Source organism: Denticeps clupeoides, chromosome 15, assembly GCF_900700375.1.
Source record: "Denticeps clupeoides chromosome 15, fDenClu1.1, whole genome shotgun sequence".
NCBI classification, from domain to species: Eukaryota; Metazoa; Chordata; class Actinopteri; order Clupeiformes; family Denticipitidae; genus Denticeps; species Denticeps clupeoides.
This window is the reverse complement of record NC_041721.1, coordinates 18931130-18951418: the sequence shown is the minus strand read 5'-3', so window position 1 is coordinate 18951418 and position 20289 is coordinate 18931130. Positions and strand designations below refer to the sequence as shown.

The 20289-nt window shown below is 42.5% G+C and overlaps 2 protein-coding genes across 3 annotated transcripts; both read right to left on the bottom strand.

The window, feature by feature from the left end:
* Positions 1-3433: 3433 nt before the first annotated feature.
* mcat (malonyl CoA:ACP acyltransferase (mitochondrial)) lies at positions 3434-9004 on the bottom strand. Its single transcript, XM_028954854.1, has 4 exons — positions 8468-9004; positions 7117-7204; positions 6830-7047; positions 3434-4976 (listed from the first exon to the last, which is right to left on the bottom strand). The coding sequence occupies exons 1-4, from the start codon at positions 8909-8911 to the stop codon at positions 4566-4568; spliced, it is 1161 nt and encodes a 386-aa protein (XP_028810687.1). The 5' UTR covers positions 8912-9004; the 3' UTR covers positions 3434-4565.
* Positions 9005-9977: 973 nt separating this feature from the next.
* Positions 9978-17919, bottom strand: def6c (DEF6 guanine nucleotide exchange factor c). Of its 2 annotated transcripts, none has more exons than XM_028954437.1 (12): positions 17705-17919; positions 17117-17257; positions 16643-16828; positions 15843-16070; positions 15625-15771; positions 15383-15491; positions 14973-15283; positions 14795-14899; positions 12365-12531; positions 11961-12279; positions 10718-10802; positions 9978-10574 (listed from the first exon to the last, which is right to left on the bottom strand). In XM_028954437.1, the coding sequence occupies exons 1-12, from the start codon at positions 17798-17800 to the stop codon at positions 10381-10383; spliced, it is 2088 nt and encodes a 695-aa protein (XP_028810270.1). In that variant the 5' UTR covers positions 17801-17919; the 3' UTR covers positions 9978-10380. The 2 variants fall into 2 exon arrangements, with proteins under 2 accessions (XP_028810270.1, XP_028810269.1); XM_028954436.1 differs by having other exon boundaries at positions 14795-14902; positions 17705-17916.
* Positions 17920-20289: the final 2370 nt, after the last annotated feature.

Below are 20289 nucleotides of genomic sequence, written 5' to 3'. Positions count from 1 at the left end.
AGTACACTTCCGGGTCAATCACCTAGCAACCAGGGACGCGCTGTGTTCCCTTTCCTCCCCGAAAAAGGAGAGACCAGAAGTAAATATGTTCATTAAACACAGTGTCGACATTTAGAGAAATAGACATCTCTCTAAAATTGACGTAAAAGTCAGACGATGTGTAAATTGTTTTATTTAATAATTGATCTGCTTCGTCACCTATTCGGCGTTCACTGCCGTTTTGTCCAATCGGATGCTCCGAATTCAGCACGTGACTTTCTTTTAACGGAGGAAAGTCACTAATACAATCTGGAGGGAACAATACAAATTATTAAATAAATAAATAAACATTAATGTTTTTTAAAAGTGGGCGACATGGGAAGAAGAACCAATATAATGCATTCAACAGATAGTTTCTTACTGAGAAAAAATACTGCATTTTGGGTTAAATGTCCTCTGCATTTAACCCATCACCCTTAGCGAGCAGTGGGTAGCCATGAGTGGGGACGGTGCTTTGCTCAGTGGCGGAACAGGACTCGAACCGGCAACCTTCTGATTACGGGGCCACTTCCTTAACCACTTGGCCACCACTGCCCAGTATGGGATATTGTGATGGGGTATTGTAGGTGAATTTGCACTGATTCATGTAGAATTTACCAAAGAGCTACATTAGGTTCTAAAATGATGTGTCTGCATGAAAGATTGACCCCTTATTTAATTTATTTTGTCCTTCCAGAAAAGGCTAAACTTCCTAAATACCAAATCTGAGTCTAAATGTCCAAATGAACTGTTGGTATCCAGCAATCCACAGAATCTGTTGAAACAAAAAAATCCCCTCTGATGTTCTTTATCTACAATCCAAATTCTGCAAAAGTTAGGATGTTCCTTATACTTGAGTCAAATGTAAAATAAAAACAGTGAGCCTATGTTTTAATCACATAGATAACATAATTGTTGCAACTAATTAAGTTAATTGATATTAGGTCTCTAACAAGATTATCAATAAAAGGGATGACTTACAAAGGTACGGAAGTAAAGATGGCCTAGGATCACTGGAGATCACTCTCCTGTGTAACGGACAAGACCAAAGACCTTAATTCGAGTCACATGATCTTTGGCTTCTCAGATGACATTTCATCACTCATTGACATGAATAATTGGTCAAGGAAAACTTCCAGAAGCCACTGTTGCTAAACACAATCCGCCGTGCCTTCTATCGATGCCATTAAAAAAAAAAGGCATATTTGAACTTTGTTCAAAAGTGCCATTGTGTCCTTTGACATTCTTGATTGCAAAGATGTATGCTGTGTCCTCCAGAATAAGATTAGATTAGATTAGATTCAACTTGTCATTACACATGAACAAATACAGGGCAACGAAATGCAGTTTAGGTCTAACCAGAAGTGCAATAAGCAGCAAGTGGTCAAATAAGTTATTTTGACCAGGACACAGGTCAAATAAGTTATGTGTATACATAAGGTGATATGTACAGGAGATGGATAAATATGAACATATTTATAAAAAGTTTATAGTCAGAATTCTATGTACAATGTAGTGCAATGATTCTGTGCAAAAATGTGCAAGATTAGGTAGTACAGTGGTTATCAGGAGTGTATGGGGTGGGCAGAGGAATTCAGCAAGGAGACAGCTCTGGGAAAAAAGCTTTTCCTAAGTCTGCTGGTTCTTGTCTGTGGTAGCCTAAAGTGTCTGCCCGAAGGCAGGAGAGAAAAAAGTCAGTGGGCTGGGTGGGAGGAGTCCTTAAGAATACTGCGAGCGCGACGCAGGCAGTGCTTCCTCTGGATGTCCTCAATGGATGGAAGTGGAGTCCCTGTGATGCGCTGGGCAGTTTTCACCACCCGCTGCATCGCCTTACGCTCAGCAACAGTGGAGCTTCCATACCACATAAAGAGGAGAGAGTTCATAAGCAGCATCTCAGATTATAAGTACATACTGTCCACTTCAATGTTTTGGAAGGAACTATTAATGCAGAATGGTATATATGGTTTGAAGTGCAACAGGTCAGCTATTGCAGGGACAATGCAAACACTCCAGCTATTACAACAGCATGGCTGAATTGACCAGCATTCGAGATCTTTCCCCTATAGAGAACATTTGGTGCATCACAAAACTAAAACTATGTCAAAGACAACCACAAACTGTTCGGCAGCTGGAAACCTATTCTGAGATTTGTAGCTCATTTTGTGCATAAAATTGTCCTATTCCTCATTTCAATAAATATTGGCTTGTGTGTTTTGAAAGTCTTTCAGTGTTCATTTTATTCTAATTTAAAGAAATTTTCTTGAATTTAGGCTGTAAATGTTTTTTAATATAGTCTTCTTTGGGTGACAAAATATAAAAAAAAAAAAAGTTAAGTACATGAAGAGTATTCAATTTCTAATAAGTAATAAGGCAGTAAAATAATTGCATCTGTGTGAGTACTTTAAAATAGACATTTAGCTTGAATCTTTAGTCTATTTTCTTTTTGAATTATTCTGATGATTTGTATTTGTTACATGTCACCCCTAGCGGTCGGAGAAAATCCCGACTTCCTGGACGTGAAGCCATGGGTGTGGCTCTTGGCAATTCATGACTGCGTTTTTGTTTTTTTCCAGGTACCTGAAAACGTGAAGATTAAAGGACGCTGCTGTGAGTGCTGAAACTGGCTTTAAATTATTCTCCTTCTATTATATTCCTAAATAATGCCTTATTGTTTATTGCAGGGCGGCGTTCGCTTTAATCTAGAAGCAGGTAAGTCAGTTTTCCTTCCAAAAGGAAAGGGCACCTGCCCTTTGTCACCAGAGACCGAATGCACTGCGCCATTCCACATATTACACTGAGCTGGAGCACAAATATGATCTAAGGTGTGATCTTGTGTTTGAGTTGTGGTTGATAATTATATCACCCTCATGGTTTTATGTTCTTTTGTCTGGTGTCATTGAACACATCAACATGTTGTGTGATAATACAGCTAAAAAAATACAGATAAAACATTGAATGTGTTTGATCTTTGCCATTGCTGATGTTTTAATAAACTTAGGAACATTAAAAATGGCATATTAGTTTAAAGGAAAAAGGCTGTAATATAAGATCGGTCCTGGTTTTTGTTGCACAATTGGGATTTGTGCGCATGCAAATAGAAAGAGAACAATCCTGTTGGAGACATGCTGGACATACAGGAACTAATCCTGTATGTCCAGAGAGCTGGAACCATAAGTCACCACGCTAATGATCATGGGGGGAGAATCTGACGGAGTGATGTCATGTTTTTTCAATTATTTCCATAACAACAACTCTCACTTTTGGTCACATGATGTCTTGTTTACATAAGGTTCCTGGCAGTTGAAACTGACATCCTATGCGTACACACACACACACACACAGAGCGAGCTGAACTACAGAGAAACAAAATCCTCTTAAAGGACTCACACAATAAAACTGGATTAAGCACAACTAGTAAAATTGAAACGTACTTTTTAATTTCCTGTTTCAGAAGAGAAAAATGGTGGAGCAAAATAAAGAAGCATCAAGCACCCCCTCCATGCAGGCTGGTCCTGCTCATGGAAACAATGGGGTCCAGTCTGACATGGAGAGCAGGTAAAAAGAAGAAAAACTGAAAACAATAATTGTCCTCATCCAGTCTCCATGGCTGATGATTTCTCCTCTGTGCTACTGGGCGGGGCTGCAGGGTTATCCGCACTGTTGGACGCCAGCTGGCACAGATAGGAGACGAGTTAAACCAGCAATGGGGTGACAGACTGCCCCAAGCACACCAGAACATAAGAAGATCCAACACCACCCTCCCCCAGGGCAGAATTTACAAGTGAGCTGAGAATTTGAGAAAAATAAATTGACTCCAGTCCTATTGTTGTCGTTGGTCTCACATGCAAATTCCCTCCCCACTCCAGGCTTTTTGTGAGCGAGTGTTGGAAGGGGAAGTTCTTGGCTGCTTTGGTTAAACTGTGGTCGGATGCTCCAGTTCACAACCAGGCCGGCAGGGTGAGGACGAACAGTTCTGCTTTCTAACATGACCCCCGTGACATGTCCTCGTTGTTTCAACTGTCCAATTCCACACAGATCTCCGGTCTGCCTTCTGACTGGCCATGCTGGACTACAGGTCTGCTGGTGTCTGCTGCACTTGTGGCCACTGCTGCTGTCTGCATTGCATTCTGGGAACTGAAGAAAGACTTCAGACTGTAGCACTGAGGGGCCGGAAGCTGGACTTGGGCCACGGCATATTTAAAACCATTACAAAATTAATATTGTCATTTCTTTTTTCCCCAGTGAATAATTATATGGTATTGAAGTGCTGGCTCACAAGTATGTGTATTTGTACGTCACAGTATGTGCTTGACGAGGCTGTTTCTGGTATACAGTCTCTTTTTATGAGGGCAAAGTCTGTTGCTAAGTGATATAAAGGAGTTGCACCGACTCTTTATATGCTGCTTATCAGGCATTTATCACACAACGGGGAAGCTGGACTTTCAATTCCACCTGATTTTGAAATGTGTGTTTTTTTTTGTTGTACCTCATTAAACCTTGTTTTAAAAAAAAATTCTCTTCAACTCGATTATTTGTTTTTTCCTCCATCAGTCTTGCTCCAAGGCGACGTCGATATGCTGGTAATTTCGGTAGGCTTTCAGGTTGCACCTCTGCAGCATGGAGCCCAGCTGCTTGCCGGGTCCCACCTCGTAGGTGATGGGAAACGGTTGTCCCTCGGTCCTCTCATACACCTCATGCATGGTCTGCTCCCACTTCACCGGCGAGACCAGCTGCCTGGCCAGCTGCCGCTGGATGTGCTTGCTGTGCATGTAGCGCTTGCCGTCCACGTTGGAGTGCACCGCGATCTCCGGCCGCCGGATTTCCAACTTGCTCAGTACCTCCCGCAGGGGCTCGACGGCCGACTCCATCAGAGGAGTGTGGAAGGCCCCGCTCACCGGAAGCTTCCGTGTGTGCAGAAAGTGCAGCTTTCGAGAGTTCATCTGGAGGAAGTCAAGTGCCTAAGGAATGAAATGGAACAAGTTCATCTAATATAGAACTACATCATACATTGATCAGCCATGACATGAATGACACGGGAATATGACTGATCATCTGTTCACATTTAGAGCATTTATCAGATGCCCTTATCCAGAGCGCCTTACAATCAGTAGTGACAGGAACAGTCCCTCTGAAGACACTCAGGGACACAATGGTAGTAAGTGGGGTTTGAACCTGTGACATTGTGGCCTTCTGTCCACTACTGTTAGCTACTGTTACAGTGGCACATGGCAGAAAGCAACCAACCCGTGATGAATAGACAAAACTGCTGCTGGCGATGTCTCTGCTCTAACATCAAAAGAACCAGTGAGTAAGCGCCTGTGAGACGTACCAGAGAAACAGTCTGATCCATGTAGGCACCACCATTTAAATGAATTCGTTTCACTGATTTATCATTTAATCAAGACAGAAAGGTCACAATTTGGCAAGACAAACGTTTTGTTGCCTATACAGAAATTGAACACATTTACTGCAAATACAAAAATATGTCAGCAATTTAAGTAGTGGTGCTGTGAGATCCAAATTTAATATCTTGTATGACTTCCATGAGCTTGAAGGACTGCACCCATGCTCACTGCAAGTCATCAGGAACAGCAAAGAAAGCAAAAGAAAGCACATGCCTCCCAGAGTTCATCAATATTCTTTGGTTTCGTCTTCCATGCTTCCTCTTTCATCCTACCCCACATATGCTCAATGATGTTCATGTCTCGTGACTGGTCTGGCCAATCCTTGAGCATTTGATCCTCTTTGCCTTGAGGAACTTTGATGTGGAGATGGAAGTATGTGATGGCGCACCATCCTGCTGCAGAATTTGGCCTCTTCTATGGTTGGGAATATAAAAGGTAGCTAAGATTTCTTGGTATTTTAGACTATTGATGTTGCTTTCCACCTTGCAGACCTCCCGCACACCCCCATACTGGATGTAACCCCAGACCATGATTTTTCCGCCACGAAACATCACTGTTTTCTGGGTGAATCTTGGATCCATGCGGGCTCCAGTAGGTCTCCTGCAATATATTCAGCGACTGTGGTGTAATTGAACAGAAGATTCATCTGAAAAATCCACCTTCTGCCACTTTACAAGCATCCATCCTTTTAGCAGGCTATTAGAACAAACTGTTCTGGTTGACACAGGGACTTCGGGTAATCAGGTCTCGTGGAGCTCTGCTGCAGTGGAAAATTGGATTTTCGAGCCAACAAACGGCAGTTGTCGTGCGGGGTCTGTCTGACCTGGGCTTGTCAAAAACCTCGCCAGTCTCTTCAAATCTTTTTTTTAATCCTCTGTAATCCGCTGAGACACATTGAAGGTGTCGACCACATCAGCACTGGATCTGGTCTTCAGCTTCTTGATAATCAACACTTTAGTCTCAGGGTGAATCTTGCAGAGGTCTAGTTGCAGTTGATGTGAAGGTCTAGTGTACTGGGGTTCTTTTTATACACACCTGACACCTAATTCATCCATTTTTAGTCACAGGTGAAGCTCATATGACAAGGCGCCAACACTTATGTCTTTACAAATATTGACTCGATGGGCTTTACCAAGCTTTGAATAATAGAATACTTTTTGGCAGTTTCGTTTTGCACTGAAACATTATTACAAAAGCTGTTGGGAATAAAATGAGCCATTTCTTGTAAAAAAAGAAATATGGTAATTATGGTAATTATGGTATATATACCCTATACCAATATATGACCACTGGACCATGTTTGACCATGAAACATTTTATTCTACACAAACTACATGTCCCATATTAAGCAGTGTCACACATGAATTCACTCTTTTAAGTTCATAATCTTGTGTTTGATTTCCCACCTCTTGATGTCCAGCGATGACCCTGCCATCTGGGAAGAGGTAATTTGCCACCATGCACACGGGATCCTTGATCCCCTGGGACTGGCAGTGCTCTCTAGCCTGAAGACACGCATGCTTGTAGTTGGCCTGGGGACGGCCAACGACGGACAGCATGCCGCTCGGGGTCTGCTCGGAGGCAGCCTGCATTGCCCGGGCTCTCACGTTCACTGCATACAAAGCTAAATAAATACAGAATTAAAAGACAGGCACAAAACAACAGAATATGATTTTACGGGTAAAATCCTGACCTTCAGTAAAATCCATAGCTCCAGAAAACACCAAGGCAGCAAACTCTCCCACACTAAATCCTGCAGTAGCAACACAGTTCTCAATGGCCTGGAAAGTAAGACAGACAAGTCAGTTCGGGTCAGGTCGCACTGGGTCTAACTTTTAAGGACCTCAGTGAAGTTAACAGTGAGTTCAGTATTCGACAGACATACACAGATCTTTTCTAGATTTTCTCTTAAAAAATTTAAAAAAGTGAAGTGATTGTCATTGTGACACACAGCACACAATGTACACAACAATGTGTCCTCTGCTTTTAACCATCACCCTTGGTGATCAGTGGGCAGCCATGAGGGATGGTACTTTGCTCATTGGCACCTTAGTGCCAATGAAAGTGAAAGAAAGTGGATGGAAAGAAAGTGAAGTGATTGTGAAACAGCACACGGGTGGGGCAGTGGTGGCCTAGCGGTTAAGGAAGCGGCCCTGTAATCAGAAGGTTGCCGGTTCGAATCCCGATCTGTCCCCACACACACTGCTCCCCGGGCGCCTGTCATGGCTGCCCACTGCTCACTCGGGGTGATGGGTTAAATGCAGAGGACAAATTTTACTGTGTGCACTTTACTTTACAAAACAAGTCCTCTGCCTTTGGGGTTTTCTTGACCATTACACTTAGTGAGCAGTGGGCAGCCATGAAAGGCGGGGAGCAGTGTGCGGGGACACTGCTTTGCTCAGTGGCACCTTCGCAGCTCAGGGTTTGAACCGGAAACCTTCAAATTACAGGTCAGATTACCACTGCCACAAGACAAGGAATGGTTTAATAATCATTAACATAGTGCCTTTCAGCTTTGGTACAAACTACATGTGTAAATTAATGTACATCATGCACTTTTACACTTGTGACTTGCGTAGAATTACGTTTTGGGTTTTATTTGAAATATCGCATACAGTCAAAAACGCAGCCAGTGGAAGACTTCCCACCTCTTGATGTCCAGTAATGACCCTGCCATCTGCGAAGAGGTCATTTGCCACCATGCACATAGGATCCTTGATGCCCAAGGACTGGCAGTGTTGCATTATTCAGCATTTTTGCAGCTATTCAAAAATCAATGTGTGTGTGTAAATTCACAAACGTACATTACTTTGTGAAAGTGGACATTTCTAGCTTTTTGTTTAATGAGTATGAGAAAATCCACCACAGTTCTATGGATGTCTGTTGAATGCAGAACTGCAAAATTAACTGAGGTCTTTTCAGGCCAGATCACAGCTCTACTGTGAATATGAACTTCCAGTCTCCTGGCACCTGAGGGCCACAGTTTCAGATGCCCTGAGAGACCAAATTTCAGGACAATCATGAGCCTCGGTGTGGGGACTTACAGCGGGGTTTTCTTGGCCGAGTCTCTCTACTGCAGCCAAGGAAGTGACGAACACAGCCGGCTGGCAGTGGATGGTTTTCATCAGGACCTCCTCGGGTCCGTTCAGGCACAGCGACAGCAGATCGTAGCCCAGGATCTTCTGTGCTACGGAGAACATGTCGCGAACAGCCCCGTACTTGACAAGTCCGCGCCCCATGCCCACGAACTGGCTGCCCTGGCCGGGAAACAGCGCGACGTGCGCCTCGCCTGGGCGTCTCCTCGCTCCGGGCTCTTGGTCGGCAGTGGCACTACAAGGCTCATGTTGTGTGGATGGTGAGGACCGGTTTTTATCGGCGGCGTGTGACCCATGCTGCCCGCGATTTGACTCGATTCGCCACAAGATCCGTCCGGATTTATGCATGGAAACTACTACAGGCGTCAATCGGGGAAACACACTGAAACTCATATTGGAAATAGGAAGCAGATTTTTGTCCTTTCATTCATAAAGCGTAGCTCTTAATATCAACACGGTTGTGCACACGGGCGCAGCCATATTGGCTCTTCTTCGATTCAAATGGCAGAATTAAGTGGCTCATATGTCGCTGCTGGCCTCTGGTGGTGTTTTTGTGCAGTGCATGTAATCAAGTACAGGTCACACTGCATAAATCAGAATCAGAATATCTTAATTGTCATTGTAACAAGTACAAAGAAGTTAGGTGCAGCCCCTGAGCCGGAGAGTTATCTATGAATATATTATTAGAAAAATACTGATATTATAAAAAATATTATACAAAACATTATTATTTTTTATGAACTGTACTTGCAACCCCTCATTTAAGCAGTCTCTGCGGCTGGGGTCAGACTTTCAATTAATTTTTTCTTCCTAGGCTACCACTGTCATATATTCTTTTTTTGATGTTTTCTTTGTTCTTGCACAGTTTAACTGAGCATTTTTATTCCAAGTGGTTGAATATGCATACATTATATGATAATAGGAATAAACACCAATTCATATGTTAGACCCAGTAAGTTGGGTCACGCCTTCTAAACTTATTAAAACTGTTCTATGAGCATACCCAAAAAATAACTGCAGAATTTTTGGCTCTTCCGAAAGAGTTCTGGTTTATACGTCTGAAGGCTTGTGGGAAGAAACTGTTGCCCATCCTGGCAGTGACGGTCCATATGCTTCCAGAAGGCAGGAGGGGAAAGCAGGTGGTATAAATGTCTGTGTAAATGTGATTCTGGGTCTGATGTAGCTGCTCAGGATGATCTCTCTAGTTCTTCATTAGAGCATAGGGTTGATGGGAGGAGGGCCATCCTCAGTCTCCTCAAAGATTAATTGTACAATTTTTAAAAAAATAAATTATACAGTTTATTTTGTGCAGTGTTGATCTGCATGTACAAATAATATCACATATTTTATATTTACATTTGTACTATCTCTTTTGCCGTAAAGGGAGAAAATGATACAAATTCTTATAAAAAATAAGAATAAAATAAGAAAAAAATAAAATTAAACGCATACAGCCAAAGACTATTTTAGTTATTTAAATGACTCACAGGTGAAAAATACTACAGTCAACATTAAACTACATAAAATACTCTGAATAATATAGTCAGTTTCATATATGTCTGGAAGATATATTAAGATGCATCCACTTTTTAAGCAACACTTGCTAATGTGAAAATGCACAATACGCCTGTTGATTGTCGTAATATCCTGAACTTTCGTCTCACCTCTCTGCTGATGTGCTCCTGGGTTCAGCCATGAACAGAAAAAAAACATTTAATTACTAAAACAAAACTAATTTTATGATGAAAGGCATAGTTCACATTTGCATTCAAATTTAAATGTAAAATGCTTTTGTCACTATAGCATGACAACAGCAATTGGCACTTCTCCAAATCCTTTATTTCGAGATTAAATTGTCACGCTTATTGCTCTTGGATATTAGCTGGTGCCTCAAGAATCTCAGCCTCTGATTGGTTGACTGTGTCCGACTCCTCGTGAAACTCCTCCCCCTCTTTCCTGCTGCTGGGCTGGAGTTTTGTGATGAACTCGGTGCTGGTTAAGGCTTGGCCCTGCTTGGGACAGATGGCTTTTATGGGAATCCAGTGCTCCAACCGGTCTAAGAAAGATAAGGAGAAAATCCTTGTGAAAGGTCAGGAGCCGGTCACTGTGGCCCAGTTCTCTTTTCAAAAGGAGTGTGTGCACATGCTCTTTCTGTCGTGTGTGTGTGTGTGTGTGTGTGTGTGTGTATGTGTGAAATACCTCCAGGTGTAATTGGTTTCATGAGGCAATTCAGCCGAACATTCCACTGTTTGGCGTTACGCAAGGCATCCTGGTTTGAAGGTTTCTGCAAACAGATTTGAGAGAATGTGGGATGAAAACACCTACTTGGTAGTTTCTAAGATCCTTTTTTAAGGTCAGAAGTTTATTAGTGCTGTTAAATATTTTACGTCACTTGAGTAAACAGTCAAAGTTTGCAGACACAGATCCTGAAAACATTTCACAACAGCATTTTAACTGCAATGGAGCACATTGAGCAAAATAGTGAAATATCTCTATTTGATCCTGTTATGTTATGTGCTGAAACCATCTGGCTTTTGCTCCTAGCACACAATTGGGAGGCCATATATTATATATTATAGATTATTATAAACTACAGCCAATCAGCGCTGAGGTAAATGAAGTGATGAAGAAAAAGTTTAAAGTAAAGTGAAGTGATTGTCACATGTGATACACAGCAGCACAGCACACGGTGCACACAGTGAAATTTGTCCTCTGCATTTAACCCATCACCCTGAGTGAGCAGTGGGCAGCCATGAGAAGCGCCCGGGGAGCAGTGTGTGGGGACGGTGCTTTTGCTCAGTGGCACCTCAGTGGCACCTTGGCGGATCGGGAATCGAACTGGCAACCTTCTGATTACAGGGCAGCTTCCTTAACCGCTAGGCCACCACTGCCCCGCTCCGTGCATGTTTCAGTAATAAAATATCTGAGATAAAACACCAAGCTTAATTTGTGGTTGCACAAGGTATTATTCACACTGCTAGCACATTGTACCCTACATTGTTGGTTCTCAAACTGTGGTACCCTGGCTCCCTCTGAGATCATTGCTGTTCATTGCAGTAATTATTCTTCAAGGTCCCCTATTAAGAAAATGTCACTTTGTGAGATTATGCAACATTAATACGAGTTCCCCTGGCCCGTCTATCGTCCTAATACTTTGTCCACCCAGAGAATTTCCCATCAGTCCCCTAAAAAAGTCCACCGACCGTCATGGCTTGAAAACATGCAAAGCATTGCAGTTGCTCGATGATTGTATGTAAAAATGAGCACAAATGTTAGGGTTAAGTGTCTTGCTCAGGGACACAATGGTAGTAAGGGGGATTTGAAACGGGGTCTTCTGGTTCATAGGCGAGTGTGTTAACCACTAGGCTACTACCACCCTTATATAATGATGCACGTTATGAATTCAGTTACGTTGTCTGTATCCTCAATCTGGCCTTTGTACCTCCTTTTGTATGTGTTTTTTGTGTTTTTCAGGCAGGGCAGGGACATCAAGAGGTTCTGGTGGTGGCTTCACCGAGCTCTCTGCACTGAGCTCCAGCTGACCATCTTTCTGAGGTGGAGAGCCCGACTGAGGTGGAGGGCTCCTGCTGGGGGTGGAAGTTATACTGCCAGAGGAAGTGTGCTCCTCTGTAGAGCTGTGCTTCAGAAGTGTGTCTTCTTCCTTTCTGCTCTCATGCCCTTGCTCCTCCTCGCTGCTCCTCTCAGAGTTCCTCCAGTCGTTTAGGAGCTGCTGGTATTTTTCCTGCTCTTCCTGCAGCTGCCTGGCATAGACAAGTTACAACCTTGTAATGAAAACCACCATAAAGTGCGTGTGTTTGTCTGTTTCTGTGCGTGTGTCAGTATGACCTCTCCAGGTCACTGCGTGCCCTCTCCTCCTCTCTGCGTGCCTGTGTCTGAGTGGAGAGAATATTCTCCAGCTCATGCTGAGTGATCTCCAGCTCTTGAATCTTCTCCTTCAGCTCCTTAGCCTCTTGCTCCATCTCCGCTATTTGAGTCTGCATGGTCTCTTTCTCCTGTCACACCACAGAAAGATGAAATCTTTATCATTCGTGGCTGCAAGCAACCATCTTTGATTTATTAGTGACAGGGTAGCAGTAGTGTTGGTGTCATTCTAGCTGAGGGACCAAATTCCTGTCGTCATCTATCAACATGGGAATATATAAATCAAAAAAGACACAGATTTATATATGTGTGATGACCATTACATGTTAGGGAATGATGATACTTGCCATTTGTACTGCTAGGACAATAGTTTAAACGTGAACATCAACTAAAACTGTTACAAACTTGACTTTCTGTAAGTCAGCCACACATGAACTATAATAATGCAAATGTATGATGACTCTAATGGGAGGTTCTTTATCCCAACAGAAATATACAGTCCCTGACAAAATTCTTGTCACTTGTGTACAAATTGACCTCAAGTGCCACTGAAATATATTTCTAATCAAGATTTTTTTTTACAAGAAATGACTCATTTTATTCCCAACAGCTTTTGTAATAATGTTTCAGTACAAAATGAAACTGTCAAAAAGCATTCTATTATTCAATCTAATATTCAAAGTAATCTAATATTCACATCAACTGCAACTAGACTTCTGCAAACATGCCTAAGATTCACCCTGAGACTAAAGTGTCAAGAGACTGAAGACCAGATCCAGTGCTGATGTGGCCGACACCTTCAATGTGTCTCAGCGTCAAGTACAGTGGATAAAAAAAAGATTTGAAGAGACTGGAGACGTTTTTGACACACCCAGGTCAGGCAGACCCCGCAAGACAACTGCTCGAGAGGACCGTTTGTTGGCTCGAAAAGCCAAACCTGAAGTCCCTGTGTCAACCAGAACAGATTGTCAGATTCTGTCAGTGGCCAGAAGCCAGCATTAATCAAAAGACAATTGAGAAACCGTGTGGCATTTGCCATGGCCCACAGCCTGCTAAAAGGATGGACGCTGGAAAAGTGTCAGGAGGTGGATTTTTCTGATGAATCTTCTGTTGAATTACACCACAGTCGCATCAAATATTGCAGGAGACCTACTGGAGCCCGCATGGATCCGAAATTCACCCAGAATACAGTGAAGTTTAGTTGCGGAAAAATCATGGTCTGGGGTTACATCCAGTATGGGGGTGTGCGAGAGGGTGGAAGGTAACATCAATAGATCAAGAAATCTTAGCTACCTTTTATATTCCCAACCATAAAAGAGGCCAAATTCTGCAGCAGGATGGTGCTCCATCACATACTTCCATCTCCACATCAAAGTTCCTCAAGGCGAATAAGATCTAGGTGCTCCAGGATTGGCCAGACCAGTCAAGAGACATGAACATCATTGAGCATGTGTGGTGTAGGATGAAAGATGAAGCATGGAAGACGAAACCAAAGAATATTGATGAACTCTGGGAGGCATGCAGGACTGCTTTCTTCGCTATTCCTGATGACTTCATCAATAAATTATTAAATTTGGATCTCACAGCACAACTACTTAATTTGCTGACATATTTTTGTATTTGCAGTAAATTTGTTCAATTTCTGTATAGGCCTTGCAAAAATTTGACCTTTCTGTCTTGATTAAATGATAAATCTTTTTTCAGTGAAACAAATTCATTTCAATGCATTAAACATCATTTGGTAGGGTTGTAGATTTTCATATGAGCTATTTATTGATATTTATTTATTGAACACCAATTGATTAATTAAAAGTCAGGTTAATAGTAGGTGTTTCTACAAAATAGACAAGCGGCAAGACAATTGTCATGGACTGTAAGTTGGATGTAAGTACACTTTATATCAAAATCTGGTCACCTCTCCCAGGAAAGTACAGGCAGGTCATCATCTGATCTTCTGGCAGGAGTATGATCAGAAGCAAATGTTCCAATCAGTGATAGGAAGTGAAAGTATTTAACCATCACCCTTAGTGAGCAGTGGGCAGCCATGAAAGGTGTTAAGTATGTGCAGGTTTTGAATCCGCAACTTTCTGACTTTCAACTTTTTCAACTTTTCACTGATGGGTTAAAAGCAGAGGACACATTCATTGTGTGCAGCATGTGCTGTGCTGCAGTGTTTCACGATGACAATCACTTCACTTTCAAAATGACTTTAATACTTCATTTCAAAGTCGAAATTGTTATATTATGGAACATCTTAGCTGACACTGTACATATAAACAGGAGTCATAGTTCTCTGGCAAAAAAGAATCAGTATGCAGTTTTCATAATTTTTCTGAACCTACTTGTAGGAAAACCGAGCACCCACCCACAAAGAGGGATCTCTGCTTCACTCACCATCTTAAGCTCTTCTAGCCTTTCCTCCAGGCCTCTCTGTATCTGCTTCTGTTCTTTCTTCTCTTGTTCCTCCTTTTGCCTGCGCTGCTCCTCCAACTCTTTCTGCTGCTGTGTTCCACACAAGCACAATTAAAACACAGTGATGCACTCAAGTTCCCTCACTCTCTCCATGCCTTACTTTGATGATGCTGTCAATCTTCTCTTGTATGTCTTTCCTCTCTGCCTTCTCCATGTTCTCCTTCTTTGAAATATCTTCCTTGCTTGTCTTCTGTTTTGTGTCCACTTTTTGCTTGATGTCCTCTTTTTGCATCTTCTGCTTAACTTCATCCTTGTTGTCTTGAACTATGGGCTCATCAGCCTGGTTTCTCTCAATAAAGAGGTCCTTCTGAATAAGCAGGTCCTTCTCCCTCTGCTCTCGTCTCTGGAGCTTCAAGTCCTGGTGCAAAGACCTCTTGTTCTCCTGGGTGAGTCTGAGGGCTGTCTGAACCGCTGAAAAAGAGAACCATGGGATGTCCCCGGGTCATGACAGAAATTTGAGATATGTCAATAATGGCATATGTAGGAAGATAGACAGACAGACAGACATACCTTGGATCCAATCCACCCTCTGCTTTTGGTCTGTGGCACTCATCTCATATGTCCTGTTTGGAGTCTTCACAGAGAACAGACAACGCTTGCCTTCCTTATCTGGAATGGACTTGGTGTAGGAGAGAGAAATAAGTGAAAGGTCTTGTCTATTAAACATAAAAATATCTCTTTTGTATTAATCGCTGAAAGCATTTTCAGTGCAGCATCTACAGAGCATCAAGTGTCTCCTCCCGTCTTTGTACCTCTACTGAACAGGACTGATCCAATGCAATCTCTCCCTTTTTCTCCTGCAGATCTTCGCTGACATAGTACGCCATGCTGGAGGGCTTCAGCACAAACCAGCGTTCCTGCCAGTTCCTCCGCACATGGCCCTTCTTCACCATATAACCCTGAGAGAGAAGACGATGAAACTGCATTATTTGAATAGTGGAGAAGGCGGATTCAGGTCAGGTGTGGTCACCTTCTTCAGAACACTGTGGTACATCTCCATGAAGACATCGTTCAGGGCCAGAGTGAAGGCCTCCTTACAGGGAATCTTCATCAGTTTCTCAATGTTCATATACTCTAGGAACTCCCATACGGACATGCCCTCCTGCAGCAGGGAATTCTGGGACAGCAGGCTTTCCAAGGGCTTGCTGTCCCACTCTTGGTTCATTGCTGTGGAAATTTTCTTCAACAGGTATTCCAGCTACAAAATAATAGAAAATTAATCTAGCACATTCATTCCACATTAAAACTATCTTGCATAAACATATGATACATGCTGGGAACTCCTCTGTTATTGGTATCCATGGTTCTCGTTCTCTGTATCAAACATTAAATAAGTTCAATAACAGGCCACAGTCCTGGACCTAAACTCCCTCCTACCCCTGCCATATTGGCTCAGTAAAAGGAAATTAGGGCTGGGTGCTCCGCCCCTCACACTCCTGTATCCCAGAATTCATATCTGTGAAAACCCTCCATGTTGCTTATTGTTTACAGAAACAAGACGCTGGCTCTATGGCATCCAGAGCAGCTTCTTCCTCTTCTCCACTGCACTCCATGCACCCCACCCCATGTTGTGAAGATGATGGGCATATGACATAACCTGTGGACTGGTGGCATTTCAAAAACCGAACTCGGTTCTATCAGCTGCATCTTAGCTGTAGAAAGCGAGTCAATGTGGTCCCAGTCCTGCATGTCAGGGCACATCAGTGTGGTGATCAGCGTCATCTGCAGCAAATTCCATCATTAGACGTCTCTACACATGGCTCCCTTTACCTCTGGCTGTATGATGACGAGGGGATAGCGGTCCTCCGACAGCAGGTTGAACAGGCAGAAGAGCTTGAAGCTGTTCTTCTTCTGGCTGCAGACCCCTGTGTCAGTGCTGAGCTTGAAGTTTTTCTTTGACGTCATCATCCAGCACAGGTCATCAAACATCTCCTTATCGAATGTGCCCTCTTTGGTCTTGAAAAAAAAGGGATAAGCATAAATGTACAGCCCAGTTTCCTCATCACTTATTTGATGTAAGACTAATGCATGTGAAGCACTTAACTAAAGAATCTTGACCAGATATAATAACTTGAAATGTTTTTTATTACTTGTTAATGACTACTGGACGTCTATTTGAACTTGTCATTAAATGATTTTAAGAAAAGTTTTTTTATGATAAAAAGGGATCTACTGCATGGTCTGACTTCCCTCTGCCTTAATTAGACGGGAAGTTAACAGAAGTTGATAGAAGAGCAGCGTCACCTTGGCCAGGATGTACTTGTTGAGGTAAGGCATGTAGCCGTGGCTGGACACCGGGCCATTGTCATTGTCCTGAAAATGCTCCTCCAAAGCCACAGGGTCGTGAGGGATGTTCAGGACGGTGTACAGGTTATGGGAAAGCACCTGAACACACCAACACACACATTTAAAGTACAAACCGAACTCTTCTTCCTTGTTACCGTCATGTCTGGACACCTACTGTTGCCTGGGCTTTTGGCCAATGGGCTTTAAGCAAACATGCATCAACATGTGGCAGAGGGTGGGAGAGGGTATCTGTTAGTTCCATGGCATCAGAAACATGGCATTTGATCAGACACGGCTGCATTTCAGCAGATGCACAGAAATGGGAGGTTTGAGGTCTGTGCACGTCGAGTCCCTGCTGCTGTGGAGATGGTGCATATTTCTCCTCATGCTTTACATTCCTGAGCAGGTCCTGACCGCCCGAGCTGCTCATCTCTCGCACAAAAACACAGCGACGTCTAACATAGAGCAGAACTCCTACCGGACCAGGATCCATGAACCAGATCGTCTGTTCTGTTTGTATAAACGCGGGGATGAAGATCTTCTCACCTTCAGCTGCGACTTCGACACTTTGCCGCTGTGCTCCGCGTCCAGCGAGGTGAACGCGTACCAGATGGACTTCAGCAGCTCCGATTTAAAGTCCATCGCGAGGAGGAGCAGAAAGAAAGTTAGTCGAGCTCCATTGCGGAGTGAGGAAGGAGTAGAAGGCGGTCAAAGATCGCGACCAGACTGCGGCAGGCAGGCGGGGTGCAGGAGGGTGGAGAGAGAAGCGAAAACCCGGCAGCGCGCCGTTCCGTTCCAGTCCAGTCCAATCCATTCCATCGTTCCGAAAAACATCGTTCCTCGATCGATAATAATCGATGTGTGTGTGTGTGTGTGTGTGTGTGTATATAGACACACACATATATATATATACACACACACACACACACACACACCATATTCGTGCATTCGTGCAATGTTTGTAATGTGACGTGGCAAATGATAAGGGTCAGCTTATAAAAAACAATAAAAAAGTTATCTTGATCAATGCTGCATATTAAAACTGTTGAGTGGAAAATGTATGGCACCAAAATAAGACAATAAATTATATATGAAGGATTAAGATCGAAATAAGTTGAATATTTAGGCAAACACGCACTGCAGTATGAAGTATTATTTTCGCTCTCGAAAGAGTGAGGTGATAAACAACACCATCATTATAAATCTCTTTCGGGCATTGCTTGCATGAATGAAAGTCATTTAAAATGAAGACATCTAATTTGTCTAACAATATGTTTTGCCCGCTTACTACCACTGTGTCCCTGAGCAAGACACTTAACCTTAAGTTGCTCCAGGGGGACTGTCCCTGTAACTACTGATTGTAAGTCACTCTGGATAAGGGCGTCTGATAAATGCTGTAAATGTAAATGTAAATGAAAGCTCCTTTCATTGTGTAACGTCCTGGCACCTCTGGCCCATCAGGTGGCGCCATTGCCTTGTTTGGTTTCATTGGTAGTTAATATTGATTACTGTTTCAACAAACTTATCACTCCCTCCAGGTAATACACGACACCGCCGTTCATCAGTCAAAGATGGATTTATTCCTTCGTTACACTTCTCCGCCAATCCACCATAAAATCCACCGTCAAACTGTCATTACATAAATGTACAGAATGATCAACATAAATATAACAAAATAAACATTTAAACTAAAGTTGACAAATGCACAATAAAACAGAAACACAGTTAAACACAGTACCTCGCTGGCTGCACGTAACCGTGAGGGAATAAGTTCGCTTCAGAAACAAAAACTTAACAAGAAACACTTCCAACTTCTTCTTCCTCTTCTTTACAGCTTACTTTCACTTTGAAACAGCTTATTTAATATTCTTCATGCCTTCTTTAATTTACGGCTTCTCCTAGCTTCTTAACCTTTTTCTTAACCTTTCTTGCGTCACTTAAAGGTGGCTGTGTGCAACATGGTTCCTACCCATAAAGGAGACAATGTTTATAAAATGAAGAAAATAAATAAACACAATAAACTAAACATAATTTACATAAAGAAGTACTAAACATGGATTATTTCCAAACTCATTTGAATACATGAATTAACATTATTATAACTTAATAAAGACAGCAACCACATGGTCAGACTTCAATATTTGTCAACGGTCTTGGTGGTTGATGGAATTAGGCAGCAGAGAGGCATAATGTAACATGTTAAACTCAGAAAAAAGGTTTATTGTTCCCTTGGGTGGTCACAGCCATTGGAGAAAAGAAAATCCTTGGCACACATCCAGAAAAAGTGTTTTGGTAAAAAACAAAAAGACAAGAAACAGTATCATAAATCATATAAAGAACCAACAAGAAATAAACCAAAAAAAGCAGCAACATGTACCCTCACAACAGAGCTCCAGCAGTCCCCCACCTGCAAGGTGTACCCTCCTAAGTGACTTATGTAGGAAAAACTATAACAGAGTGAATATAATGGTTTGTATTCATAGTTGGGGTCCTACAAAACCAGAACTGATAACTTCAGAGTAACACTGATTGTGATCATTCATGCACCTCAAAGGTTAGTTTATATTAATGGATTGCTCATTCTAGAGTCACCCTGTCTGTTAAAAAAGTTTAAGGCCAGGGAAAGATTAAAATAATTCCTAACTCATAATAGCCGGTGCTGCCTCCTGCATTTTGGAAAATATAGCTGAAAGGTCGTAGGTCTCTTATTTCTCACACAACACAATCACAGTCTATAGGATTATAGTAAATTGAGACAATTACTTGCTGATGCATTTTTGTAAAAAAAAATTGCCTAAATTGCAGGAGTCATGTTCTTACAACTTTGCATTTTTATAGACCCATTTTTGCTTGCACCCATGCAAACCTGACATCTTGATTGCATGGCTATTATTCCCAGTTTGTGGGGAGTAAGGGAGCTCTCATTTTGCGAGGTGCGCCTGCTGCTTCGTGGGGGCAGCAGGAGATTCTCTACATAGCTGGAGCGGCATCTAATAATCAGCTAAGAAAGTAAAACATAACGCTGAAGTGACTCCTTATTCAAATTTTCAGTTCCACCTCAAATGCTGCTCAGCAGGCTGCAGTACCCGTTTTTACTTCAGCCAGGCTTACAGCCAGGAAATCTGTTCCAG